The sequence below is a fragment of the Homalodisca vitripennis genome, chromosome 4, assembly GCF_021130785.1.
Source record: "Homalodisca vitripennis isolate AUS2020 chromosome 4, UT_GWSS_2.1, whole genome shotgun sequence".
NCBI lineage: Eukaryota > Metazoa > Arthropoda > Insecta > Hemiptera > Cicadellidae > Homalodisca > Homalodisca vitripennis.
In genome coordinates this window covers 191,200,171-191,221,792 of record NC_060210.1, presented here as the reverse complement: position 1 = coordinate 191,221,792, position 21,622 = coordinate 191,200,171, and the positions used below count along the sequence as shown (strand labels likewise).

Here is a 21,622-nt window from a genome sequence, read left to right as displayed (position 1 = left end):
TAGGCCTACAGAATGCAATAAAGAGAATATAAAGCAACATGAATTACAAGATAATTATTATGTTAATGTATCATTGAATAATAGGAGTGGAGAGGAAAAAATTAGATGAATTCATATTGACAAAAATGTTTTTCCCATAAGAGGTTGGTCTGACAATAATTTTTAATCGGTTTAAAAAATAGTAAATAGGTTTATTAAAAATATGAGATACTAATACACAATAGAAGTCAATAAATATTCTTCTTACAAAATATACATATGAATAGCGAATAATATTTTAAAATACAATATGTACAATATAGTATTTTCAATGGACTATCTTCACTTTGAGTTGATTATAACTTATTATTTAAAAATACTCAAAGTGCACATTGTTGAGCAGTACAAATTTAATATTAGACAATGACAACTACTATCTTGAGTTCTAGAGGTGAATGTAGATGAAATGCTTATTAGTTTTCTTTATCATTGTCTTCCTTTACTTTTGTTGCACTACGTTCTTGTAAAACCTTCTGAAATTGAACACACTTCTGTTTTTTATATTCTATAATAACATCTATAGCTGGTGGGGAGATTCCATCTTCTACATTTTGATTGCCTGAAAAAGAAATAATAATAATCTTCAAAACAGGATTAGGAAAAACTAAACAAAAACCATATATTACGTATATGGTATAATTTTTATGTTCTGAAGAAAACGTACACAATGTCCAAAAAAAAAAAAAAAAAAAAAAAAAAAAAAAAAACAGTTTGGGATTGGATTCAACATGGTTTCCACTGTTCACAAAAATGTCATTAATGTTTGAAAAGGTTATTTTTTAATGCTATACACTTAAAAACCTGGTCTTTTACAAATCCTCAGACAAAATATCACATGATTTTATGTCTGGGCATGATTTTACCAAGAGATGGCACCACCACACCCAATCCATCGACGACAGAAACTTTTATAAACTGATCCTCTTATAATTTAGTTCCAGTGTAGAGGTCTACCACTGACAAATAACACAAGGCTATCTTCAAGATGTGGGTATGCATAGTTTTCTAGCATGTCTGCATAAATGTGACCATTTATTGTTTTATCACTGAAGTAAACCAGGCCAATAAGTCTGTCATAGGAGATAACTCTACACATTGGGGCTGTCTCAAACTTGATATGGTCTTCTCTACCCTATACCCCCATATTGTTCATTAACTTTCCCCCTTACATGGAATGTGGCTTAATCAGAAAACACTAGCTTCTATAGAAAATTTTCATCAGTAGATAAACGAACAAGCTCAGTAACTACAAAGTGTTTATGTTTAAGTTTCCCCATTTGGGTTAATTTGTTGCAAAAGTTACTACAACTTATAAGGTTTCGTTTTAAAATTTTTTGAACACTGAATGTTGATCAATTTAACTCAAGGGGGCCCCTACTACCTAACCTTACCCATCCTGAATATCCTGTCACTCCGGAAGCAGCACTAAGGACTATTTATAAGCTTCTTGTCCTAAGAGAACAACAACAACAAAAGCCCTACCTGGTGCTGAAGTTTTTTGATCAGCCTCGTTGTTATCTAAATCACGACCACTTATTACACTTTTGTCCTCAGAAATAGCAAAATCAGGATCAATGTCATCATAGTAACTATCAAAATCAAACAGTGCATCCTCACTGTCTTGCAAAACATTATCATCACCTTGTTGACACCATTTCAGAAAAGAAAACTCACTTTATATGTTTATTTGATGACAACTAAATAATCGTAATAAATTTGTATCTATTCCTAAACAATCGACTTCCAAAGAAATGTTTAACCAAACCGCAGCAGATGCTACAAGTCGTCGGTTGCCTGAAAATAAACACTACACAGGTTTTCAACTAAGCATCGCAATAATGCCAGAAGTAAATCCATAGGTAACCTGTGACTGGTTATTTAAAACCCTTTCACAAGATCTACAGAGATGTTGCATCGATCAAATATAAGTCAGAATGACTTTTTTTGTTAGATATTCACGTTGCAACAGAGGTTGGACTGAGTCTGGCCTTAGACCGGAATGGCAGAGATAGCGATGTCGGACTGACTTCACCTATGGACCCCAAAAGGTTAATAAAATAAAACAAGTTTCCAACAACACTGATTATCTAAACCAGAAATCTATAAATAATAAAACATTTAACAGCTTTTTATATAACACAACTAAACAAAAAAACAGATTTTTAAACAATGCAACACAACAAATTAAATACAAGATTACGTCAAACTCTTAAGTTCAACCAGTCCAAAAACTATTGCTGATTGACAGTTTGCTTAAATGTTAATAACAGCTGATCATTTTGTAACATTATTTTCTCAACTGGATTCTACACACGACCTCTGGACACACCCATTATAATGGACAGATACAGTATGTTGGTGACTTCTATTTTCCTACTCCTAAGATTTTTCTACAGGACATAATATAACATATGTTAAAGTGTATGTTATTATACAAAATTATCAATTATATGCTGTAAATTACCCGCTTTTAGCGTATCCAACTGTAATCGTAACTCATCAATCTCGGATTGCATTCTTAATATGATTCTTTTCAACTTTCGGTTCTCCTTCTGGGACTCGAACAGTTGATTCCCTTGGGACACATAATTGGAACCTCTTTGTTCTAATTGTTCCTGTAAAGTTCTAACTTCTTTCCTGAAACAAATTTTATACGAGTTAATTTTAACTTCAACTAGTAATGTCGTTGCTCACAATTTTTAAAGCACTTGGCATTGCGATGGAAGATCACATAATTTTTCTGATTTGTGATTTAGTACTTTTCCAAAACTACAATAGTAATTGTAAAATATTTATGCTTCACCCGGTTCTTGACTAAACATTCTTTATTCAAAATTGTTAATTATTGGCTGAGCGTTAGCGAAGCCTATCATTATTGAGAGGCTGGAAAAAATTTAATTTTTCTTTGTAAAGTAACGTAAAGACGTTTTATTTTACCAGGTGAAGTTAGGGTTAAGAAGCCTTCTCAGAATTGGTCAAGTTATTGAGCTTATAGCCATTATTTTTTATTTTAAATGCCATTTATTTCTGTAAACATAAGTTAAAACTATAGTCTTTAACACCACTTTAATTAAACAGATTTTAATCAAAGATAATTTACCGTGGCTACACCTGCTAGTTGGAACGTGTGAATCCCCAGAATTTAGCTTTATTAGTTAGTTTGTGGTTAACGTTCAAACTCGGGTGTCTATACTTTACGAATGGGTAGGCTTTTTCCAACCAGACGGTTCGTCCGATGGTGGCACTGCACGGTGTCTAATATTTTATACATGAAATTAAATGTGATGACAAAATATATGGTCTTATAGTATCATTGAAAAATAATATTTTTAACGCTGTAAACTTAACTTTCAAAATGTGATATACTTTTCAAACTAAAAACTGAGTTTACCTAGTGTTCTCTATAGTGGTGCTGCACCACTGTAGCTGAGTGCTGAATTCACCAGAGAATACAATAGGTTGATCGTTCCGCTGCTGCAATGTTCTTAAGTCTTTCTCAAGTTCCTTAAACAATAATAACGCTTTAGAGCAACAATAGTTTATTTATTTTCATATACAGTTTAAGGATCACATTCATTACAAAGTTGAACATATTTTGTAGTGCTATAAATGGCTGGACAAAGCTTGGCTTAAACCTAGTAAATTTACTTTTTACAAACGATACCTCAAAAAAGGAACCTATTACAAATAAATACTATTGAAAACAATAATAACAGTTCAAATAAAAATCACGATATTCAAACAATCAATAAAGTAACACTTTATTTTAAAATTAAAACTAATTGTGCTTTACACTTTATTAATTAGGCCTTAAAACTATCTAGAGGCCAACTCCATATTTAGTTGTTTGAACATGGTGATTGTTCAGTGGAAGCTAATGGCGTACATGATGAGTAACCGTAAAATACAAACTTGTGTATATCTCACAACAGCATGGTTGAAAGAGTCCATTTTATGAGAGAAACCTAGAAGAGTTGAAAGCTGAAATATATAATTCTTAGCACAACCTTATGGATTTAATAGGGGAAAAGGGTAGCTGTCTGAACAAAGTTGAAGTTTTAATCCACGATACTTGAAAATTGTGCTGTATTGCGACAAGGATTCTTAGAACACAAAAGACATTTACGCTACTTACAATTGTAAACATATTTTGTACTTACTGAAACTCTTTCTTTATAAGTACGAATAAGTTCAGAATACTCTCGATGAATGTTCTTGTCGTCCTCTTTTTCTTCTCTACGAAATTTAATAATCTCCAACTGAAAAACAAAAATTAAAATTAATCTAAAAGAAAACATTTTGATTGTAATATTAAATAAGAGTTTTCCTTGCTGCCAAACTTTACAAAAAATAAATTGCTTTACTATCAAATTACTGAAAATCAACACATTTTAAAAATTATTTAATAATTAAATCCACAGGTCCGACAAATGTAAAATCTTGTCAATATCCGTCCAAAAGAGCAAACATGAACAACTTAAAAAAAATAACACTTGACTTATAAAATAACAGGTTCTATTAATTTATTGAATGAACATATTATGATTGAGTAAAGGAATTCAATGAATATCTACGATTTATCATTACTACTTAGTGTTTGAGTAATGACAAATCATTCCCTCTATTTCAGTTTCAGATGAAGAAAATTAGTCTATTTCATACGACTTATTAAAGAATAAAATTCATGCAAAAGTGTTAATTTGCTGAGTTTAATGTGGGTAATATGTTAGAGCGACCCGCACCAAAATTGTCCTATGTTGACTGTTGCGTTTTAATCTCCCATCTACACTCTGTACCCAACATTGTTGCCAATTTCACTTGTATGAGAAATTACTGATCCGTCTGAACAGCAGCTATATGGAACAGTACGGTGGTCAGCAGCTATATGGAAACACTTAAATGTCATCTCACTATTTTGGCTGCTCTAGTTGTATAGTCTTTATTGCACTTAAACCAGCATCTCAATTAGACCTATTTAATATCATCTTCTTCTAACCTTGAGATACAATCCCAAAAAAGATAAAACACAAGTTTCACTGAAATATGGTTTACAACATGATCCATCGGCCAGACTTAGGGAATACCATTTATCGGACTCAGAGCAACCCAAGCAAATCTTTACTAAGTAACGTCGGGATAATATAACATATATACTGTTAACAGGTACCCAATCACATAATATACATTGTTTCTGTAACATATCTGACGGAAATATATAAATATTAAATAATTTATACACAAAAGAAAGAGTTTTATGATGTAGGCCTAATTGTAGCATTCTAGTCCAGCAAGTGAGATATCCATGTTCATGCCACGGAATAGTGAGTATTTTTGATCATAAATCTTTATTTTATATATATATATATATTACCTTTAATTTATTGTTTTCAGATTGCTTTTGGCTAAGCTCTTTTTTTAGATTTAAGTATTTCATTTTTAATAGCTCTCTCTGGGCAGCCATTTTCTGTCGGTTTTCTTCCACCTCAGCGAATAGAGAATTGCCTCTTGGAGCATGTGTGTCAGCAGCCTTCAGAACTTGCATTTCAGTGCTCAGTAATGCTTTCTCTTCTCTGACACTCTGGAAGAAACCAAACATCAATTCCACTAAATATTCAAATCTGTACATGTCTCCAACATTTATAGTAAATTATTTATATGTAACATTCTTTATTAATATATCATAAGATTTGATAAATGCTAATTTTTTGTTTACAAAAAATAATAGTTTACATGTTTAGGTAAGGACGTAAATTAAAGTCTGTTCAAATACTGATGATACCATGTGTGATAATTCTTACTGTTTTACCATTTACAGTGAGGTTTACATAAATTTAACGTAAATTATTTACAGATAATTTAAAACATGCTTTAGCCATCTGCTATTTTTTATAATTTAAATCAGCTGACTATAATTCAGGTGCACCAATTCCTCTCCCTTTTTAAGAACTACAATCACAGAAAAGTATTCATGAGATTTACATTTTATTCTAATTATCCGTAGAAAATATAGAAAGACTTTTATTATTATATTTGTAAAACATACACGGTTTTACATCTTTTCTGAGTATATAATCCGCACATGACTTACTGTGTGTTTAATAAACATAGTCAAATGAAATAACAGACCATAAATTTAGCTGACCCATTCTACTAATAAAATAAAATTATAGAGTATGACCCCCATTTCCCAAATACTAAAACTATGTACTAACATTTATATTAAGTTACCTATAAACCTACCTCAAGAGATGTTTTGACATTTTGTAGATCATTAGTTTTCTGCTGAAGAAGCTCCTTAATTTCAGTTAATTCATCTTGCAATATTTGCCTTTCACGTTTCAGCTGACAATTAGCATCTACCAATTCACTATTTTCTTCTACAAGTTTGTTAATTTTTATTTGTGAATCCTCTTGCTCTGACTAAAAATACAAGTCATGATTAAAAAAAATGGCTTTGTTTAAACTATTATACGAAAACGACAAAGTGTGATTGATCTTAAAATTGGTTATCAACTGATACATCTGGAGGAGAACTAAAAAAATAATTACCAAATAAGTATTTTCTATGTCATTTTTAATCAGGAACAAATTATAATAATAAGTTTCCCTCCTCTAATATTACAACACAACACAAACATGGAATATCTCGTAGACATATATTGAACTAAAACACTAACAATGTCAACAGACTTGTTAGAACTAATCCAAACAGCCAAATAAAACATAAATTTTAACAATACATTGGAATTGAAAATTAAATGAACTAAAATAAATCTCATGCATGTTGGAAAATTAACCTTATTAACATGTTGATAGGCATATGGTATCTGTCTTGCATAATGACAACCACACCTGAACATGTGTTTTACCAGTAACAGACACCAGATAGCACCACCATACAGAACTAGCACTGCACCATACAAAACTAGCTCTATGCCATACAAAAATAGCACTGCACCATACAGAACTAGCACTGCACCATACAGAACTAGCACTGCACCACACAGAACTAGCACTGCACCATACAGAACTAGCACTGCAACATACAGAACTAGCACTGCTCTATACAAGAACTCGTGCTACCAGGTTGGCTGACAAGGGTCTCTATAGGGTGGGGTTTTTTGTCTCTATAAATTATGAAACAAATTTCAGTAACATGCTTTAAATAACCTTTCTTTCTCTTCTTGTGCATATTATTCTTAGTACACAAACGATTGCAAGACACAATCATTTGGACATAATCCATTTATGACAATGGAAAATGAATATATTCGAAGAAATGTAGAAAAATTAGGAACTATAAAACTGTCTCCGAGTTGTTAAGACTTTCACGCCTACCATTTCTCCTGTTTGCACTATCGTGAGTATGGTCAATCCAAACACTAAACTTATATTTTACATATTAATATGGTTAACCAAAACCACTTACCTCTAACTTTTGTATTTGCTCTTTAAAACCAGTTATTTCCTCTTCATTAGGAGCATTTACTACTTTTTCATCATTAACTTTATCTTTTCTCTCACTTATTTCTATTCTTAACATATGATTATTTAATTTCTCCTCTTCCAGTAAGGATTCTAGTTCTTGTATCTGAAACATAGATGAAAATAATATAAAAGAAAGTCGTGTTAGTTACACTATTTATAACTCAAGAACGGCTGAACCGATTTGGCTGAAAATTGGTAAGGAGGTAGCTAAGAACTGGGAGAAGAAGGACATAGGATACTTTTTATCCCGTTCCCGATTCCACCCCACTGGTCTCTAAAAGTTACAGAAATACCCGTAAGAAATGCATTGCAGCAAACATATGTTATTAAGTGAAAGAGCCTTTTCAAATTTAATCAGCTGTTCTTTGTAAACATATATAATGCGACAAAAGAAATATATGTTTTTATAATTTAATTATTATTTTAAATTTCTTTACACTTATAGTTTGAAAGCATAGAGAAAGCTTAAGAGAAACAGCAAATTTTCTGTTTCTGCAATCACTGTTAAACATATACTTTACTATCCAGACAATACAATTCAAGTTTGACGTAAAAATCCATCTTTAACTGCAATATTTATCTAATATAAACCATGCTCATGCTTGATCAGAAGAGCAATGCAGATATCAAAATTACTATCTTACGTTGGCTACAAATATAAAGAATGTTATAAAACCAACCTTAGTTGTTTTTTTTTGACAGAAGTATGGTTCTCGAAACTCCGTGTGTACATATTCTCTCGATCGAGACAACAAAGCAAGCTCAATCATGGCATCGGAGATATAACTAATTTGATCCAGAAGTGATACACGTGCAAAGCCTAAAATAAAAACCATACGCAATTTCGCTTAACATCTGAAGCTCATAATCATTAGACTGTAATAATATGTACCTAAAATATGCCTATTTTCGTTTCAAAATTACATTGAGCGCCATCATTTATTACATTGTATATAATTGTAACTTTTTGACTCGTGTCCACGATGGTCTAATATAGTTCAATTGTATACAAAAATCATAGAATATTGGAGAAAAAATTCCAGTTATTTCACAGGTGCATATTGAGATTGTTTTAACATTTAAATCTTAAATAGATCATGAGCTTGGAGTATCTTACAGTGACTATAATTTATCTCAGAAGGGTAATAACGACGTTCAAAAGAAATATGCCTCCTATGTCCCAATTTTTCTGAAGGAAATCGTGTGCGAAGCCGTGGGTATCTGGGTATTTGGTATTTTATTGAAAATCAAGAGTTTTCGTTATAAAATACTACGAATTTATTGACGAACTAGCTGTTACCCGCAGCCAATCGCGCATAATTGCTTTTACTAAGTAATATAAGGACTTCGGTTCTTAAGATTTGCGTGCGAAGCCGTGGGTAACAGCTAGTCTATAATAAATGCACGCAGCTACAAAAAAAACTTTTACTAAATAATAAAAAATCTATAAAGGTACCTAGTACCTTTCCAGTACCAACAGCTAGTAACAGACCTCTGCCATATAACACTGCTTATCACGATTCTACTACCAGACACATGTACTACAAGGAGTTACTAGTATAGTGTATCTGAATTACTTCAAAATAAATGTATGTTGAATGTGCATTGTCCAGGAGCCAAAGTCAATTTGCATTGTAAAAGCATACAACCCAGTTTTTCATAACTAAATAAGAGAGATTTCAAAACATGGTTGTTAAAGACTTTTGGTTGAGTTATCTTCCTGTTTACCGAAGCTTCCTGTTGCTTTGGAAGCCGCAAATTTGTTGATGCAATTTTTATCCACATATCTCCGTGAGCCTGGATTTTAAAATTTGGCTTATCTAGAAAGTCAATATTTTAAGCAAGACTTGATATCGAAAGTTACTTGCGTAGTGCTTTATCACAATTATAACCAGTTATTAACAAAATTGAGGTAATATTAAACGTATTGTAAGAAATGTATCAACTATTTATTTTAAAACGTGCAAGTCTAACCTATAACCTAACCCACAAATTAAAATGTTACTATTTTTGTTGACCACATAAGGTGATGTTGATATAGGGGAGGCGTAACCAAATGTCAGTGTACTAAGGGAGGTACAAAGTTTAAAAAGTTAAAAACCCCTGCTCCATGGGATATGCCAACTATAAAAATGTATCTCTGTAAAGGGTTTCTGATTAAGGAATCATTCTAGATAATTACAATCTTTCAATTAAGGAAAGGATTTTGTAATTTAATAATTAGTATTATTTCCACTCTCTTATCCTCTAAGGAAGAATTATTTGAAGCTACCTGAACACAGATTGTTGATTACAGTACACATAATACCTTGTGCTTGTAATGTTATAATTGGTATTATTCCACTCTCTTATACTCTAAGCTGAATTAGTTGAATATACCTGAACACAGGATGTTGATTACGGTACACATAACACCTTGATACCTACGGTAGATCCTCACCTTTGATGTTGCATACTCTAACTCGTTTTTTGTACACTTTAGTTTTGATTGGTCTTCACTTCTTTGGTCACTTAAAAATGACAATTCACTTTCATATTCCGATATTACTTTATCCATGACTTCAACTTTCCTCTTCACTTCATAGAGTTCCTGATTGAGTGCCTTGAACAAAAGTCATATAGCAATAACTAATGTAGACTACTTAATTTAGAAATAAATTTTAATAATTGTAAGGCAACTAAACATATTCTTTATTTGCAAATTATGTGAGAATTACAACACCATCAAGAGATTAAAATAATAATACAGGGTTTATTTTCTGTGTTACTTGGTCCTCTAGTTTAAGAACTCATCCAGGCCATAGAAAGGTGAATGAATGAATGAATGAATAATATTTATTTCCTAAATACAAATTAATAACACGTACAATGTATCTATATTACTATAAATCCTACATCCATTATTAACATAATAGATAATCATCTAAATATGGTAAAAAACGGCTGCAAAATATTCAATAATACTATTCCATCAGGGAAAAATAGGGTCTACATGGGCAAGTAGCCTGTGCGTAGACCCGAGTCATTATGGCAACGATATAGGAACGGATTTTTAGAAAAAAAAAATTAGTTATATGTGATATAATATTTTGTAATTAAGAAAAAATTAAAATAGTAAAACAATAAAAGGAAATACAATACATTAATGTTTATAGTTTTGGAGCAATCAGTTAACGATGACAACAAACCCACCTCTTTAAGCTAAAAATAAAAAATAAAAGAATAAATAAAAATATATCAAACCATAACAATCTAATATCTGTCGGATACAACTATTTCCTTCCAGGGGCAGCCGGACGCAACAATACATGACGCAATGACCGAGGGGTAGGTGAGGGGGGGGTCAAGGTCAGGTCCGCCTGTTGCACCCGGTCACAATGAGGGCCTCGACTTCCTCGTCACTGAGACTGATAAGCAGCTCCGACACTTTCCTTTTAAAAGTCGATAATGCAGTTGTTTTGAAAAAAAGTTCTACGCCTTCATATTATAAGCACAAATTTCGGTAGAGTAGTTGAGAAATGTAATAACAATTAGTAGTTGAAAAAGATTTAATAAGATTGGAGGTAGTAATTGCTATGTTTCTAGAGTATCTAGTGCTGTAATTATGAGTAATTGGAATAAATATTTCGGTAAAATTATTGAACGTGTGTATTAATACAGTTTTTAATGAAAATTTGTCTGACCGTAAAAACTCTAGTCTCTTGGAATAGGGTACTGGTCGGGCAACGCTTACTCTTCCTAAAAGCAGCTTTTAATATTGATTTTTGAATATTATACTAAGGTTATGAATTAAAGTTTTATTTGCTCCACCCCACGCAATAATACCAAAAAAGACAGAATTGACTGCACAAATGCAAAATAAGCTACTCTAATTTTCGTTTACGTTCAGAATATTTGTTAACTCTTTAAAAGCAAAAATATATTTCCTTAATCTGTTTTTCAAATACTCAACATGTTCCGTCCATTTCATACGATTATCAATTATGATTCCCAGATATTTGTAGCTGCTAACACGCTGTATATTTCCACAGTTACAATTAGTGTTTGTGTAATTTCCACAAGAGTGAATGGTCAAGTCAGAGAGTACATTAATCTGATTGTGTAGACAACGAAATTGGCATAAATTTAGTTTTTGAAATGTTTAGTGTTTAAAATATTTTGATCGAGCCATGTTTTTCACTATTGCCAATTCACTTAGAGCATTTAATCGTACTTCATTCCAGGTCTTTCCCCGCGTTAAAATACGAGTGTCATCGGCAAAAAGAACTAATTTACTTGTTATATTCAACTTAGATATAATTATTGATATATAATAGAAATAAAATGGGCCCAAGTGTGCTTCCTTGGATCACTCCGTAATTTAATGGGCATTTGATCGCTGTTGACACCACAGATCCGTTGTTATCTGTCGCCTATCTGTGAGGTAGGACTGGAAACCACGAAAAGAGTGCCGCCCCGAACACCCACAAGCCTAGAGATTATCTAAGAGCTTAATTCCTGTTTACAGAATCAAATGCCTTTTTTAGATCTAAAAAAAATTAACATTAGACGCTCCTGACTTGCTATTGCTTGATTTAATTTCTCTGCAGACATCGAATAGAGCATTTGAAATGTTTTTGTCTGACCGGAATCCATACTGATTCTTCGACATAATATCATGAGTTAAAGAGATATTCAACCCAGCTGTTCTTATATTATTTTTTTCCAATATTTTAGACAAAACACTTCGCAGAGATATCGGTCGGAAATTACTTTTAATCGGTATATTCGTCAGCTTTATGAATCGGTATAACTTTAGCTATTTTAAAAATATTTGAAAATAGGTAAAGTAATAAACCATTCTTTATGTTCACACTTTGGCGATTTTACACAAGTTGTGCTGTGTAGCATGATGCTTTTCTGACAAATCTAGTCAATTTTATAGTCACATGCTACAATGTTCGCAGAATAAAAACTTTTTATCATCTTACGACACAACTTTCCACTCCACATGGTCATTTAGTGTAGTTGTTTGTATTGTTTATAAAGTTTATTCTATTTTGATTCCATATGAATAGATTATATATATATATATATATATATATATATATATATATATACACACACACACACACACACACACATATACACAAATGGGTTTATTATTTTTGAGAAAAAAGCCATTGCATAATAATTTAAAACATTTATAAATTATCATATATCTAGTACACATCTTCAGATAAACTGTATAAATATTTACAAGAAATATGAAGAAAAAGAAAGTGAGGATTCAAACCTCTAAATAAACGAGTAAATATATATATATATATATATATATATATATATATATATATATATATATATATATATATTATTGCTGAATAAGTTCAGATAAAGTAACACTGGATTGAGGACTATAGGCCTCATCAAGTTCTGTGGATTCGAAGGAAGGATAAATTTTATACATATAAAATAAAGCTGTATAACGCTTACTGGGCCAAAAGTATGACATGTCGATTAAAAGTGTAAAATCAATCACATCATCTCGGTTGTCCGCAATGACTAATACTTCCTGCTTCAAGTTAACAGAGGTGCATAAATGTTGGCTAAGGTTAGGTTTGCGTCAATGGCATGCTTTCAACAGCATGCGCTAAATGCAAGAAGAAACAAATGCTGGAAATAAAGTCGAAATTGAAGTTGCCTAAGTGTGGACATATTTCATGCAGTCTTCATGTGTTTTCCTTGCTTTCAGGTCATCTGGAAGATGCAGAGCTTCGACATCCTTCTCATACGGTGTGCTTTGGACCAATCTAAGCGTAATTTTGAAGCACGCCTTGTATTGTACATAAACACGTCTGGGTAATGATTTGTCATGCACGAGCAGGTCAACGACTGGCATTTTGGTTAAGAAAGAGAAGGGGAAAAGATGATTCTGGCAGCTCTTTATTGATGCATTAGGATTTTCTCCAGGTTCCTTACAAAGTAGCTGTCTTAAAATGTTAATAGCCAGGAGCAAGATTCAAACTGTAGGGAGATAGGTCAAATTGTTCTTACCCAAAACTGGTCACACTGCTAATCCCTCACATAATGCTAAAACTTACACTACCTCCCAAATTCTTTAAAACTTATGTGTCCCAGTGTGAGGGTAAACATTTGCATGGATAAAAAAAACATTCCACAGTGCTCAGTATTGCAGTTCTTTTAAGTAAAAAAGAAGTGTCACACCCAGTTTTTTAATACAAGCAAAAAGTACCATTGTCATAACTCACCTCGTATTTTTCTTCCATTAAAACCAAATCTCTTGCTTTGGCTTCCATTGAAAAATCTTCCAATTTGCCTCTAAAACAATAGAATTAAAATATATTATTTCCCAACGGTTTTAAATTATATTTGAGGATAATGCTCCCACATTCTGATACAGGTCTGATAATGTTATTTAATTATTTACTTAAATACTGTGTTAGTTCTATCAAATTTACAGGTACAGACCACCAAACATTTTTGAAGTACAAGGTAAGTGAAGTCCTTGCAAGCATACATTGAGTCATGTCAATATTTTTTCTACTGTGTGGTTTTGTGGTCATGGATGTTCAGGCTTTTGGCATGTCATTATTCCTAATCAGGAAAAGGCCTATGACATTAAAATTACTCTAGCCTTTTGGTTAATCCTCACGACCACATGCAAAGTCCCTGTCTACTCTGCAGCAAATAGGTATGATTCCAGGACTGCAGTATAAGCAGCCAACACACAACCTTGTTAGCTTGGTAAAGGGTTATAGACAAATAACAGTATTTCCCATCTTTACTGGCCAAAATAGCATACACATGACAACATTGTTATTATGTAAAATATTCACTAAGCTCAAGCTCAATACAAACTACTCCTAGACAATAAATTCGGGTAGAGTACGATAAGCTGACCCGGTTTTTATAACAAAATTACCAAACAATATTTAATTATTATTCACATTGATATAATCAACCAATAGTAATTAATTTGAATAGTAACTAAATCTTCTCTACCAACTGTATACACATTGTAATATTCTAAACACAATTTGTTCTATAAGTAATTTGTTTTAAATAAAAAAAGATAGTTAACTTAAGAAAACTAAATGAAATAACACTTAAAGATTATTTACCGAGTCTTTCTTGGTTTCAAGATGTTTGTTTTGTTATTACATTTTCTTTATTATTAAAATGACATTTTTCCTGTCACCTATCTTAATTTATCGTTTGATTAATGGTTATGGTTCCTTCATTATTCATGACACTACATAAATGTTTAAACTATTTCTATTAATTGAAACATGTGACTTTAATTTAATATTTTAGATATGTTGATATCGATTGACAGTTCTGTTATGATATATAAGGTATCAATGATTGTAATGCGTGATATAAAAACCGGGTCCGCTTATCGTACTCTGCTCATAAATTCTTATAGAAAGAACAAATATATTACTACTAGTCAAATAATAAAAATCGATTAAGTTTTTGGTCACAACGTAATTTTGGCATGTGACTAATATCTTAATTATTATCTGCACCAACAATAACATTTATATCATTGTGATGTTATTTCTTTCTTATTTGAAATGTATAATGCTTTAGATTTTCTTTATGGTGAATTCTTACTCTATTTCAAAAGGTCCTTTATTATCTTACTTAATTTAGTACTTTTATTTGCCATTTTCCTTAGCTTATTTGTACATTGTTCCCTCATAAATATCTATAATCCCTTTTTTGTGTTTTAACCCATTGGTAACATTAAAACAAACTGTTGAAAGTTAATTTCTATATTACTAAAATAGTAGTTTTACTTGCAGATGAAGATATAAAATATCAGGTTTACATAAGAAAATATGAAGGGCTGAAGTATTGAATTACCTCGCAAAATAAATAAAATAGTCTAGTCCTGAACATTTTACTTTAATCTAAATCTAATACAATGTATAAAGCGCTACATGATACTAAATTGTTCACTTAATTACTTTAACTTAACTTACTTGTTTAATTTCTTTTGCAGTCACAAGTTGTAACGCACAGATTGTAAGCGAACCGATGATGACATGTCAGATCATGTGGTGACATGAGCCGTGTTAAATGTTTAAACATATCTATGTTAGATCGACTTGATAGATATCGTTCATTGATAACTCAGCCAACTCGCGAACCATCCCGACCCGCGAGCTGAGAGTTAGCATCCGGTTTGTTTGCACAGTTTTTGTAAATTTCAAACATATGTTACATGTTTGCCAATGACAACTGTTGTGCTGAAAATTCCCAGGGCTAAACTTTTATCTTGATTACCTTCTAAGCCATCAACTTCAAACCAATACGTATTCCTGCATCCTACCGTCGATCAATTTACACTCTAATACCGTCCTATACCATAAAACGGTTAAAAACTAAATACCGCAAATTTAAAGTACTCTACTAAAATAAAAACGTCATATATTGTATATGGAAAATCGGACATAATCCTATTGGAATTTATTTTAGAAAACAATGCCAGATACGGTGCTTTTTAACAAAATATGCCAGAAGAATTCGTTAATACTGGGTACATATTTCTGAAGTAAACGTAAATGATCATATCAAAACGAACTGTTTACATATAGTTTCGAGATCAGACATACCTAGACTGCAGAGGAGCTGTATGTCAAATTACTAAGCAGACACCCAATGTAATCTAGGTGAAAAGTTGGTCTTATTGTATCATCGGGTGCACAATTTAGTGTATTAAGATGTTTTAGACAAGATTCCAAAGCACGGCGGAGCAACCAAGTTTTCTAAACATAACGTAGCTACGGTGGGAAGTGTTGATTTAATGTTACAGTGTCAGATTTCATACATTGCAAGAAGTGGAAGGTGAAAAGGAACTAGCTTATCATTCACATTGGACCAGTCCTCACCATAGCTACGTTGTTAACCTATCCATAATTTCCAATTTTCCCTGCATCTTTTCTTTCTTGCTCTATCGCCACATGCTCACTTTGTTACTTTTCTTACTCATAAATAGAATACATTTAATCTCATCAACCGTTCTAGTATTGATCGATAGTACAAAATAATGGACTAAAGTGTTCTTTCACCATATGAAGTGTTAATCATCCTTCGAAGAACATGCTAGAAAACAAAAATACCCGAAACTTTTTAACTCTCGACATTAGTACTGTAAACCTCCTGTAACCCAATATTATCATTACTTCATCTCTGTACGTTTATCTTAAAACTGTTATTATTTGATAGCCATAAATGACCTCAATCACGATTGTGAGGAAATCTTATTTTTACTGGTGAGGTAATCCTGATTACAAAACTTAATTAACACAGGCACAAAGCTGATCAGAGTGTTCTTTCTTATCAAGAATGATTTATTTTCTTTGACGAATAATAATTCGAGTAGAACAAGTCAATTAAGCCAGTAGGTCAGTTATATCTAGACCTACTGTGTTTACAAAAAGCAGTTACACCTTGACAAATGTATACACAATAAAATAGTAATTGTATAAAAAGAATAAATAAGTCTTTTAACTTAAACAATAATAATAAATAGGTGGTATAAAGCAATATCAATATGCGAATCAAGGAATTCAGAGACAGAGAAAAATGTATTTTCAATTAACCAATTATAAATTATAATTTGAAGTTATAATGAGTGGTGGTCCAGGCCATCCTTGAGAGCATACAATATAGAAACTTTAAACAATTAATTGTGAAAGAATTACCTGTAAGTGCAAGCCTGTGCTATAATATGTCAAGAATGGTTGATGGTATGTCAAAAACTGAAGAACTTGTTAACCAAACCCACTTAACTATGCCTTGTTCTAGTGTCACGTCAGTTATGACACTCTTATATGGGACCGTGCATCTAAGTTTAATCACTTGGCTTTGGGCCTAGTGAACATTGTCATTCCTTACTTCAAGAACTGGAAATGCTAGCTGACTACAACCAGTTTAACTTGTTAGTATATTTTACATCCAAGATAATATGGACAGATCCACTATAAATACGGGAGACTTAAGAGACAGGAATAACCGAGCTAGAGAGAGATATAGCTGAATCTTAGAACAATTATTTTTCTTCTCAGATTATTAAAATATACAAATGGTCGCTGGAATGTTTGAAGAGCCTAAATCGGATGAGATTTGGTTGCAGGGTAAAGCGCTGTCTAGCTAAAAAAGGTTGCGTTTTTAGTTAGGGGGTTTCAGTTACGTTTATACTATAATGCTGCCAATCCAAGTAGTCAAAGGTGGAGAGGAACTCAATATGGTTATCATAGCATTACTTCAAATTTGCAAGCGTAGCTGGAAAGCACGAGCTCCAATCTTTATTTTATTCCTTTTGTCGGATCCTTGAAGTCAATGACGTAATTGTGCGATATGGCCTGGCAGGAAGCAGTTTCCCGATAGCCTTTTTGGAGAGCTTTGGTCTGGTTACAATCGAATACCCGTTCCAGCAAAGTTTGAAGAAAGGTGAATATCAAGGACGTCATCTTGAAATATCACATTGAAAAGGCATTTCTGTTATACAAATACTAAAATAGGCATGTACGTTTTTCTAAAATGTGGAATTTGCATGAGTGCAATCAGTTAGAAATGTAAGCTCATTCTCTTTAAGTGCTCCGATATATCGTATAGTTTTCAAATATTCGTCACTATTCTAAAAACTTATGTGCTATCTAAAAACTTTAAGAATGTGCATTGTTGTGAATGATTTATGAACTCGGGGTTTAGTAGGCGGGACTTATTAATAAGATTTATTACAGCCTGCTGGAATTATGAGACAATGACTTTTAAAATTAAGATAATGAAACTGATTAAGATAGAACTATTTTTGTTCTAATATAAATATATTGTCCTAGAATTACCTTTCAATGTTTGTTTTGTTGTTAGAACACTCTAAATACAATTTTATTTAAGGACCTAAAGATTCACTAATTTTAATATATACAATACGATGGAGAATTAGTTGAGCAAGAAAATACCTCCCTCAATGAGACACTAAGGATCTAGCAAGACACAACCCTATCACGTACACCCCAAATCATTTAAATGCTTTTAATAATCACCAAAACGTCTCTGGGAGCTATTGATCCTCTTTCAGCAGGTTTTATAAATGCCTTGTAAAGGTGTTTGCACATGAGAAGACGACTGCGGCGTCCCCTCAGAGGCTAAATATTAGGCTTTCTTCATCAGCTAAACGGAATTGTTCTGAGTTTCTTCAACCTCGTCCCTCTTTATAGGAGTGGGTTATCATGAATGGCCTATGGTAAGAAAACAAATTCCGATCTTCAGTCCACCGAAATCATCTCTAGTTATATCCTAAAATCTTCATAACATAACCCAAGAAGTAACGACATCAATGTATTGCAACTTAACACAAATAACTAAAACCTAAGTTGAGTTAAAAAGTAATGTATTATTCTCTTTTTTTATCCAACTGTAGTAAAATTATTAAAAATTACAAAGTAATCACAAATTTAATAGAGAATGGTGAGGTTTCATGTTAAATAACCAAACATGAAATTGTGCAAGTAGAAAAATTCGAGAAAAACATCAACAACAAAGCCGATTTTAGGTTAGTTTGAATAGAGGAAGGGAGGTTATATTTTATTCCTTCTTTCTAATTAAGCCTGTAATGTTATATTAACATTAAATGTGACAAGAAGACGCCATTTACAATATACTAAGAAATTTTCACTTAACATATAGGAACAGAATTCAAAGAGAATGTTTTCTTTTATAAGTTTAAGGGTATGTATATCTATATAGGCAGAATTGTTTCATATTTTACATCTGAGTTGTTAATATATCTAAGAAATTCCTATTAAATGTATCCTCTCTTTAGTTTTAATTTAAGTATTTAGCAATATTTCACAGCCAACACAACAATCTAATTGGTACCAAATTATCCATTAGAAATACCCAAACTATTGAATACAGAAACATTCTAATTATAGTTATTTATCATTGCCAGCTCTTTGTTAATGTATTGAATAACAATATTGTTCCACATTATTTTAAATTCAAATAATTTGCAGGTTTTAGTATAGTAAGCGACCACCACCACAATCAAATCATGATTAGTCTATTGATTAGAAATATTGAAACTAGGCTAGGCAATCTAATACACCATTTGATCTATAGATATTCATTATTAATCATTGTTAGCTGTTTCTGTCATTTATGTACTGAGTAAGCTAGTTACATCGCAAGAACCTTGGCGATATTCAATTATTGTCTCAAAATGTAGCCTATTTTTAAACATTGAACAATGTTTTAAATGGTTACAAGATAATGAACTTGCTCCTTTAAATCCGAAGAGTCCAGTTTGTAGTGAGGATATGAAGACTAGAATTAAAGGTGGAAATCAAATAGTGTTTCACTGAAAGAAAAGTCAGGACCAACACGACCATGTAAAAAAACGAATCTCGGAAGACTTTTTTGAACATTCTGATTTGGAATTATGAATATATGGAGAATCATGTACTATTTTAAATGAAATCAAACAAACTGTGACATACCATTTCAGATTGGCGTAAGTAGGCTAATCATAAGGGGTAGACTTTAAAAAGTGGCCTACACTCGTAATTCGATTGCTATTATCAAATGGTTTTATTGTTTTTATCCAAAGAAGTAATTCGATTTACTTTTCCATTTTAATTTTATTAAACAATCTTTAATGTACAGTACTGTACGTGTGCTTAATACAAATGTACGATATTGTAAATACATACGGTATTTCAATTGCTGTACTGTACTTTTTATTTTAAGACTGTATTACATCTTTATGGTAAGAATTGACTTTTTGAGTAACAATACATTCTATTATATAATTTAAACTTTTTTTCATATGAACTCCATTAATCCGGTTTTTTGACGTATCTGACATATATCTGATCTTAATTGTGTTGGATTAGTGAGAGACTACTGTAGTTGTATCACGCAATATTGTGTGGTAATGTTGACATATAAACCGTGTCCGCTTATCATACCCATTTGGCTACAGTAAGGTACGATAAGCAGGTGCAGTTTGTATATTTGGATAGCTTACATAAAATTTGAGTGTATAACAACTTATATTTTCTTCTCAAGCGTAAAGAGCAGCAAAAGCAAAACACATTTTCACAGATTAAAAATAAATGCTTGCAGGAACAATAGAAACAGCCTAGCATCTTAGGAAAAAATTACCAGCAGTTAAAAGGTTAATTGGGTCAGTTGGAGCTACAGAAAATTAGCCGGATTGGTTCAGATAGACTAGGGCAAGTGTTGGTGCAGTGAAATATAAACTCAGATATATACATGGTTCTAGAAGGAACAAGTATTATTTGACAGTACTAGAGCAAAACGTTAAATTCATATTAATCTTTTCTTGAAACAGAATGTTATGTGTTTATAAGGTGTATTTAATAATGAAGTGATTTGCTCTGTTTTCAGAGACCATTGATAACAGCGTTTAAGTATGGTAGTGCAGATTTGAAAAAGTCTCTACCTCAGAGAGTACTAGTATCAGGTCTACAAACTTCTGTGTTTAGTGCTGAGAAACATTTGACTCAACTTGATGTCCAAAGTAATATTGATGAGGTATGTATGTTTTGTTTGAATATGATTTAATAACAAACTTTACCATTAGCTTAATAATATACATTTTTATTGAATATTCAGTTTATATTTTTATGGCTGGAATGGTTTACTATTATTGGAAATAAAACATTGTATACACCAACTAGATTAACCCGTAAAGAGCTGTGTTTTCAACACTTTCACAATGACGGCTTATTTCCGGAATTTTTTACTTGCCGTTGAATTTTTCAATAATAATGCCAAAAAAATCGTAATATAATCTTTTTACATTAAGCGTCTTAATATAATGAGAAATGTATGTTGGCTTCGCAATTTTGTAAAAAAATTATTTCAATATTTTTTTCAACGTTTCTACGTGTACCCCAAGGGGTACCTAAAAATTAAGCAGTTGTGCAACCAACGGAGTACACAGTAGTCTAAGGTATTTATTTAAGCATGGAATCACATTTAACAAACCACCAAGACAGGCAAATAATAAGAACGCAATGAGGAAATGCGTAGCAATGTATACTCCATCAGGCGC

General features: G+C 32.0%; 1 protein-coding gene across 2 annotated transcripts; it reads right to left on the bottom strand.

Moving 5' to 3' along the window:
* Positions 1 to 170: 170 nt before the first annotated feature.
* On the bottom strand, positions 171 to 15,673 carry LOC124360825 (protein Spindly-like). Of its 2 annotated transcripts, none has more exons than XM_046814761.1 (10): positions 15,516 to 15,673; positions 13,776 to 13,845; positions 9,968 to 10,129; positions 7,469 to 7,630; positions 6,280 to 6,459; positions 5,411 to 5,617; positions 4,200 to 4,298; positions 3,431 to 3,543; positions 2,504 to 2,676; positions 171 to 598 (listed from the first exon to the last, which is right to left on the bottom strand). In XM_046814761.1, the coding sequence occupies exons 2-10, from the start codon at positions 13,821 to 13,823 to the stop codon at positions 453 to 455; spliced, it is 1,290 nt and encodes a 429-aa protein (XP_046670717.1). In that variant the 5' UTR covers positions 13,824 to 13,845; positions 15,516 to 15,673; the 3' UTR covers positions 171 to 452. The 2 variants fall into 2 exon arrangements, with proteins under 2 accessions (XP_046670717.1, XP_046670716.1); XM_046814760.1 differs by having other exon boundaries at positions 15,524 to 15,670.
* Positions 15,674 to 21,622: the final 5,949 nt, after the last annotated feature.

Bases quoted from the DNA above. Each gene is read 5' to 3' on its own strand.
- LOC124360825 (XM_046814760.1), bottom strand. From the start codon at position 15,624: ATGTTTAAACATTTAACACGGCTCATGTCACCACATGATCTGACATGT. The intron at 3,544-4,199 runs GTAAGTACAAAA...TTATTGTTTAAG, and splicing joins CTTATAAAGAAAGAGTTTCA to GAACTTGAGAAAGACTTAAG. The intron at 599-2,503 runs GTAATTTACAGC...TTTCTTTTTCAG, and splicing joins GTTGGATACGCTAAAAGCGG to GCAATCAAAATGTAGAAGAT.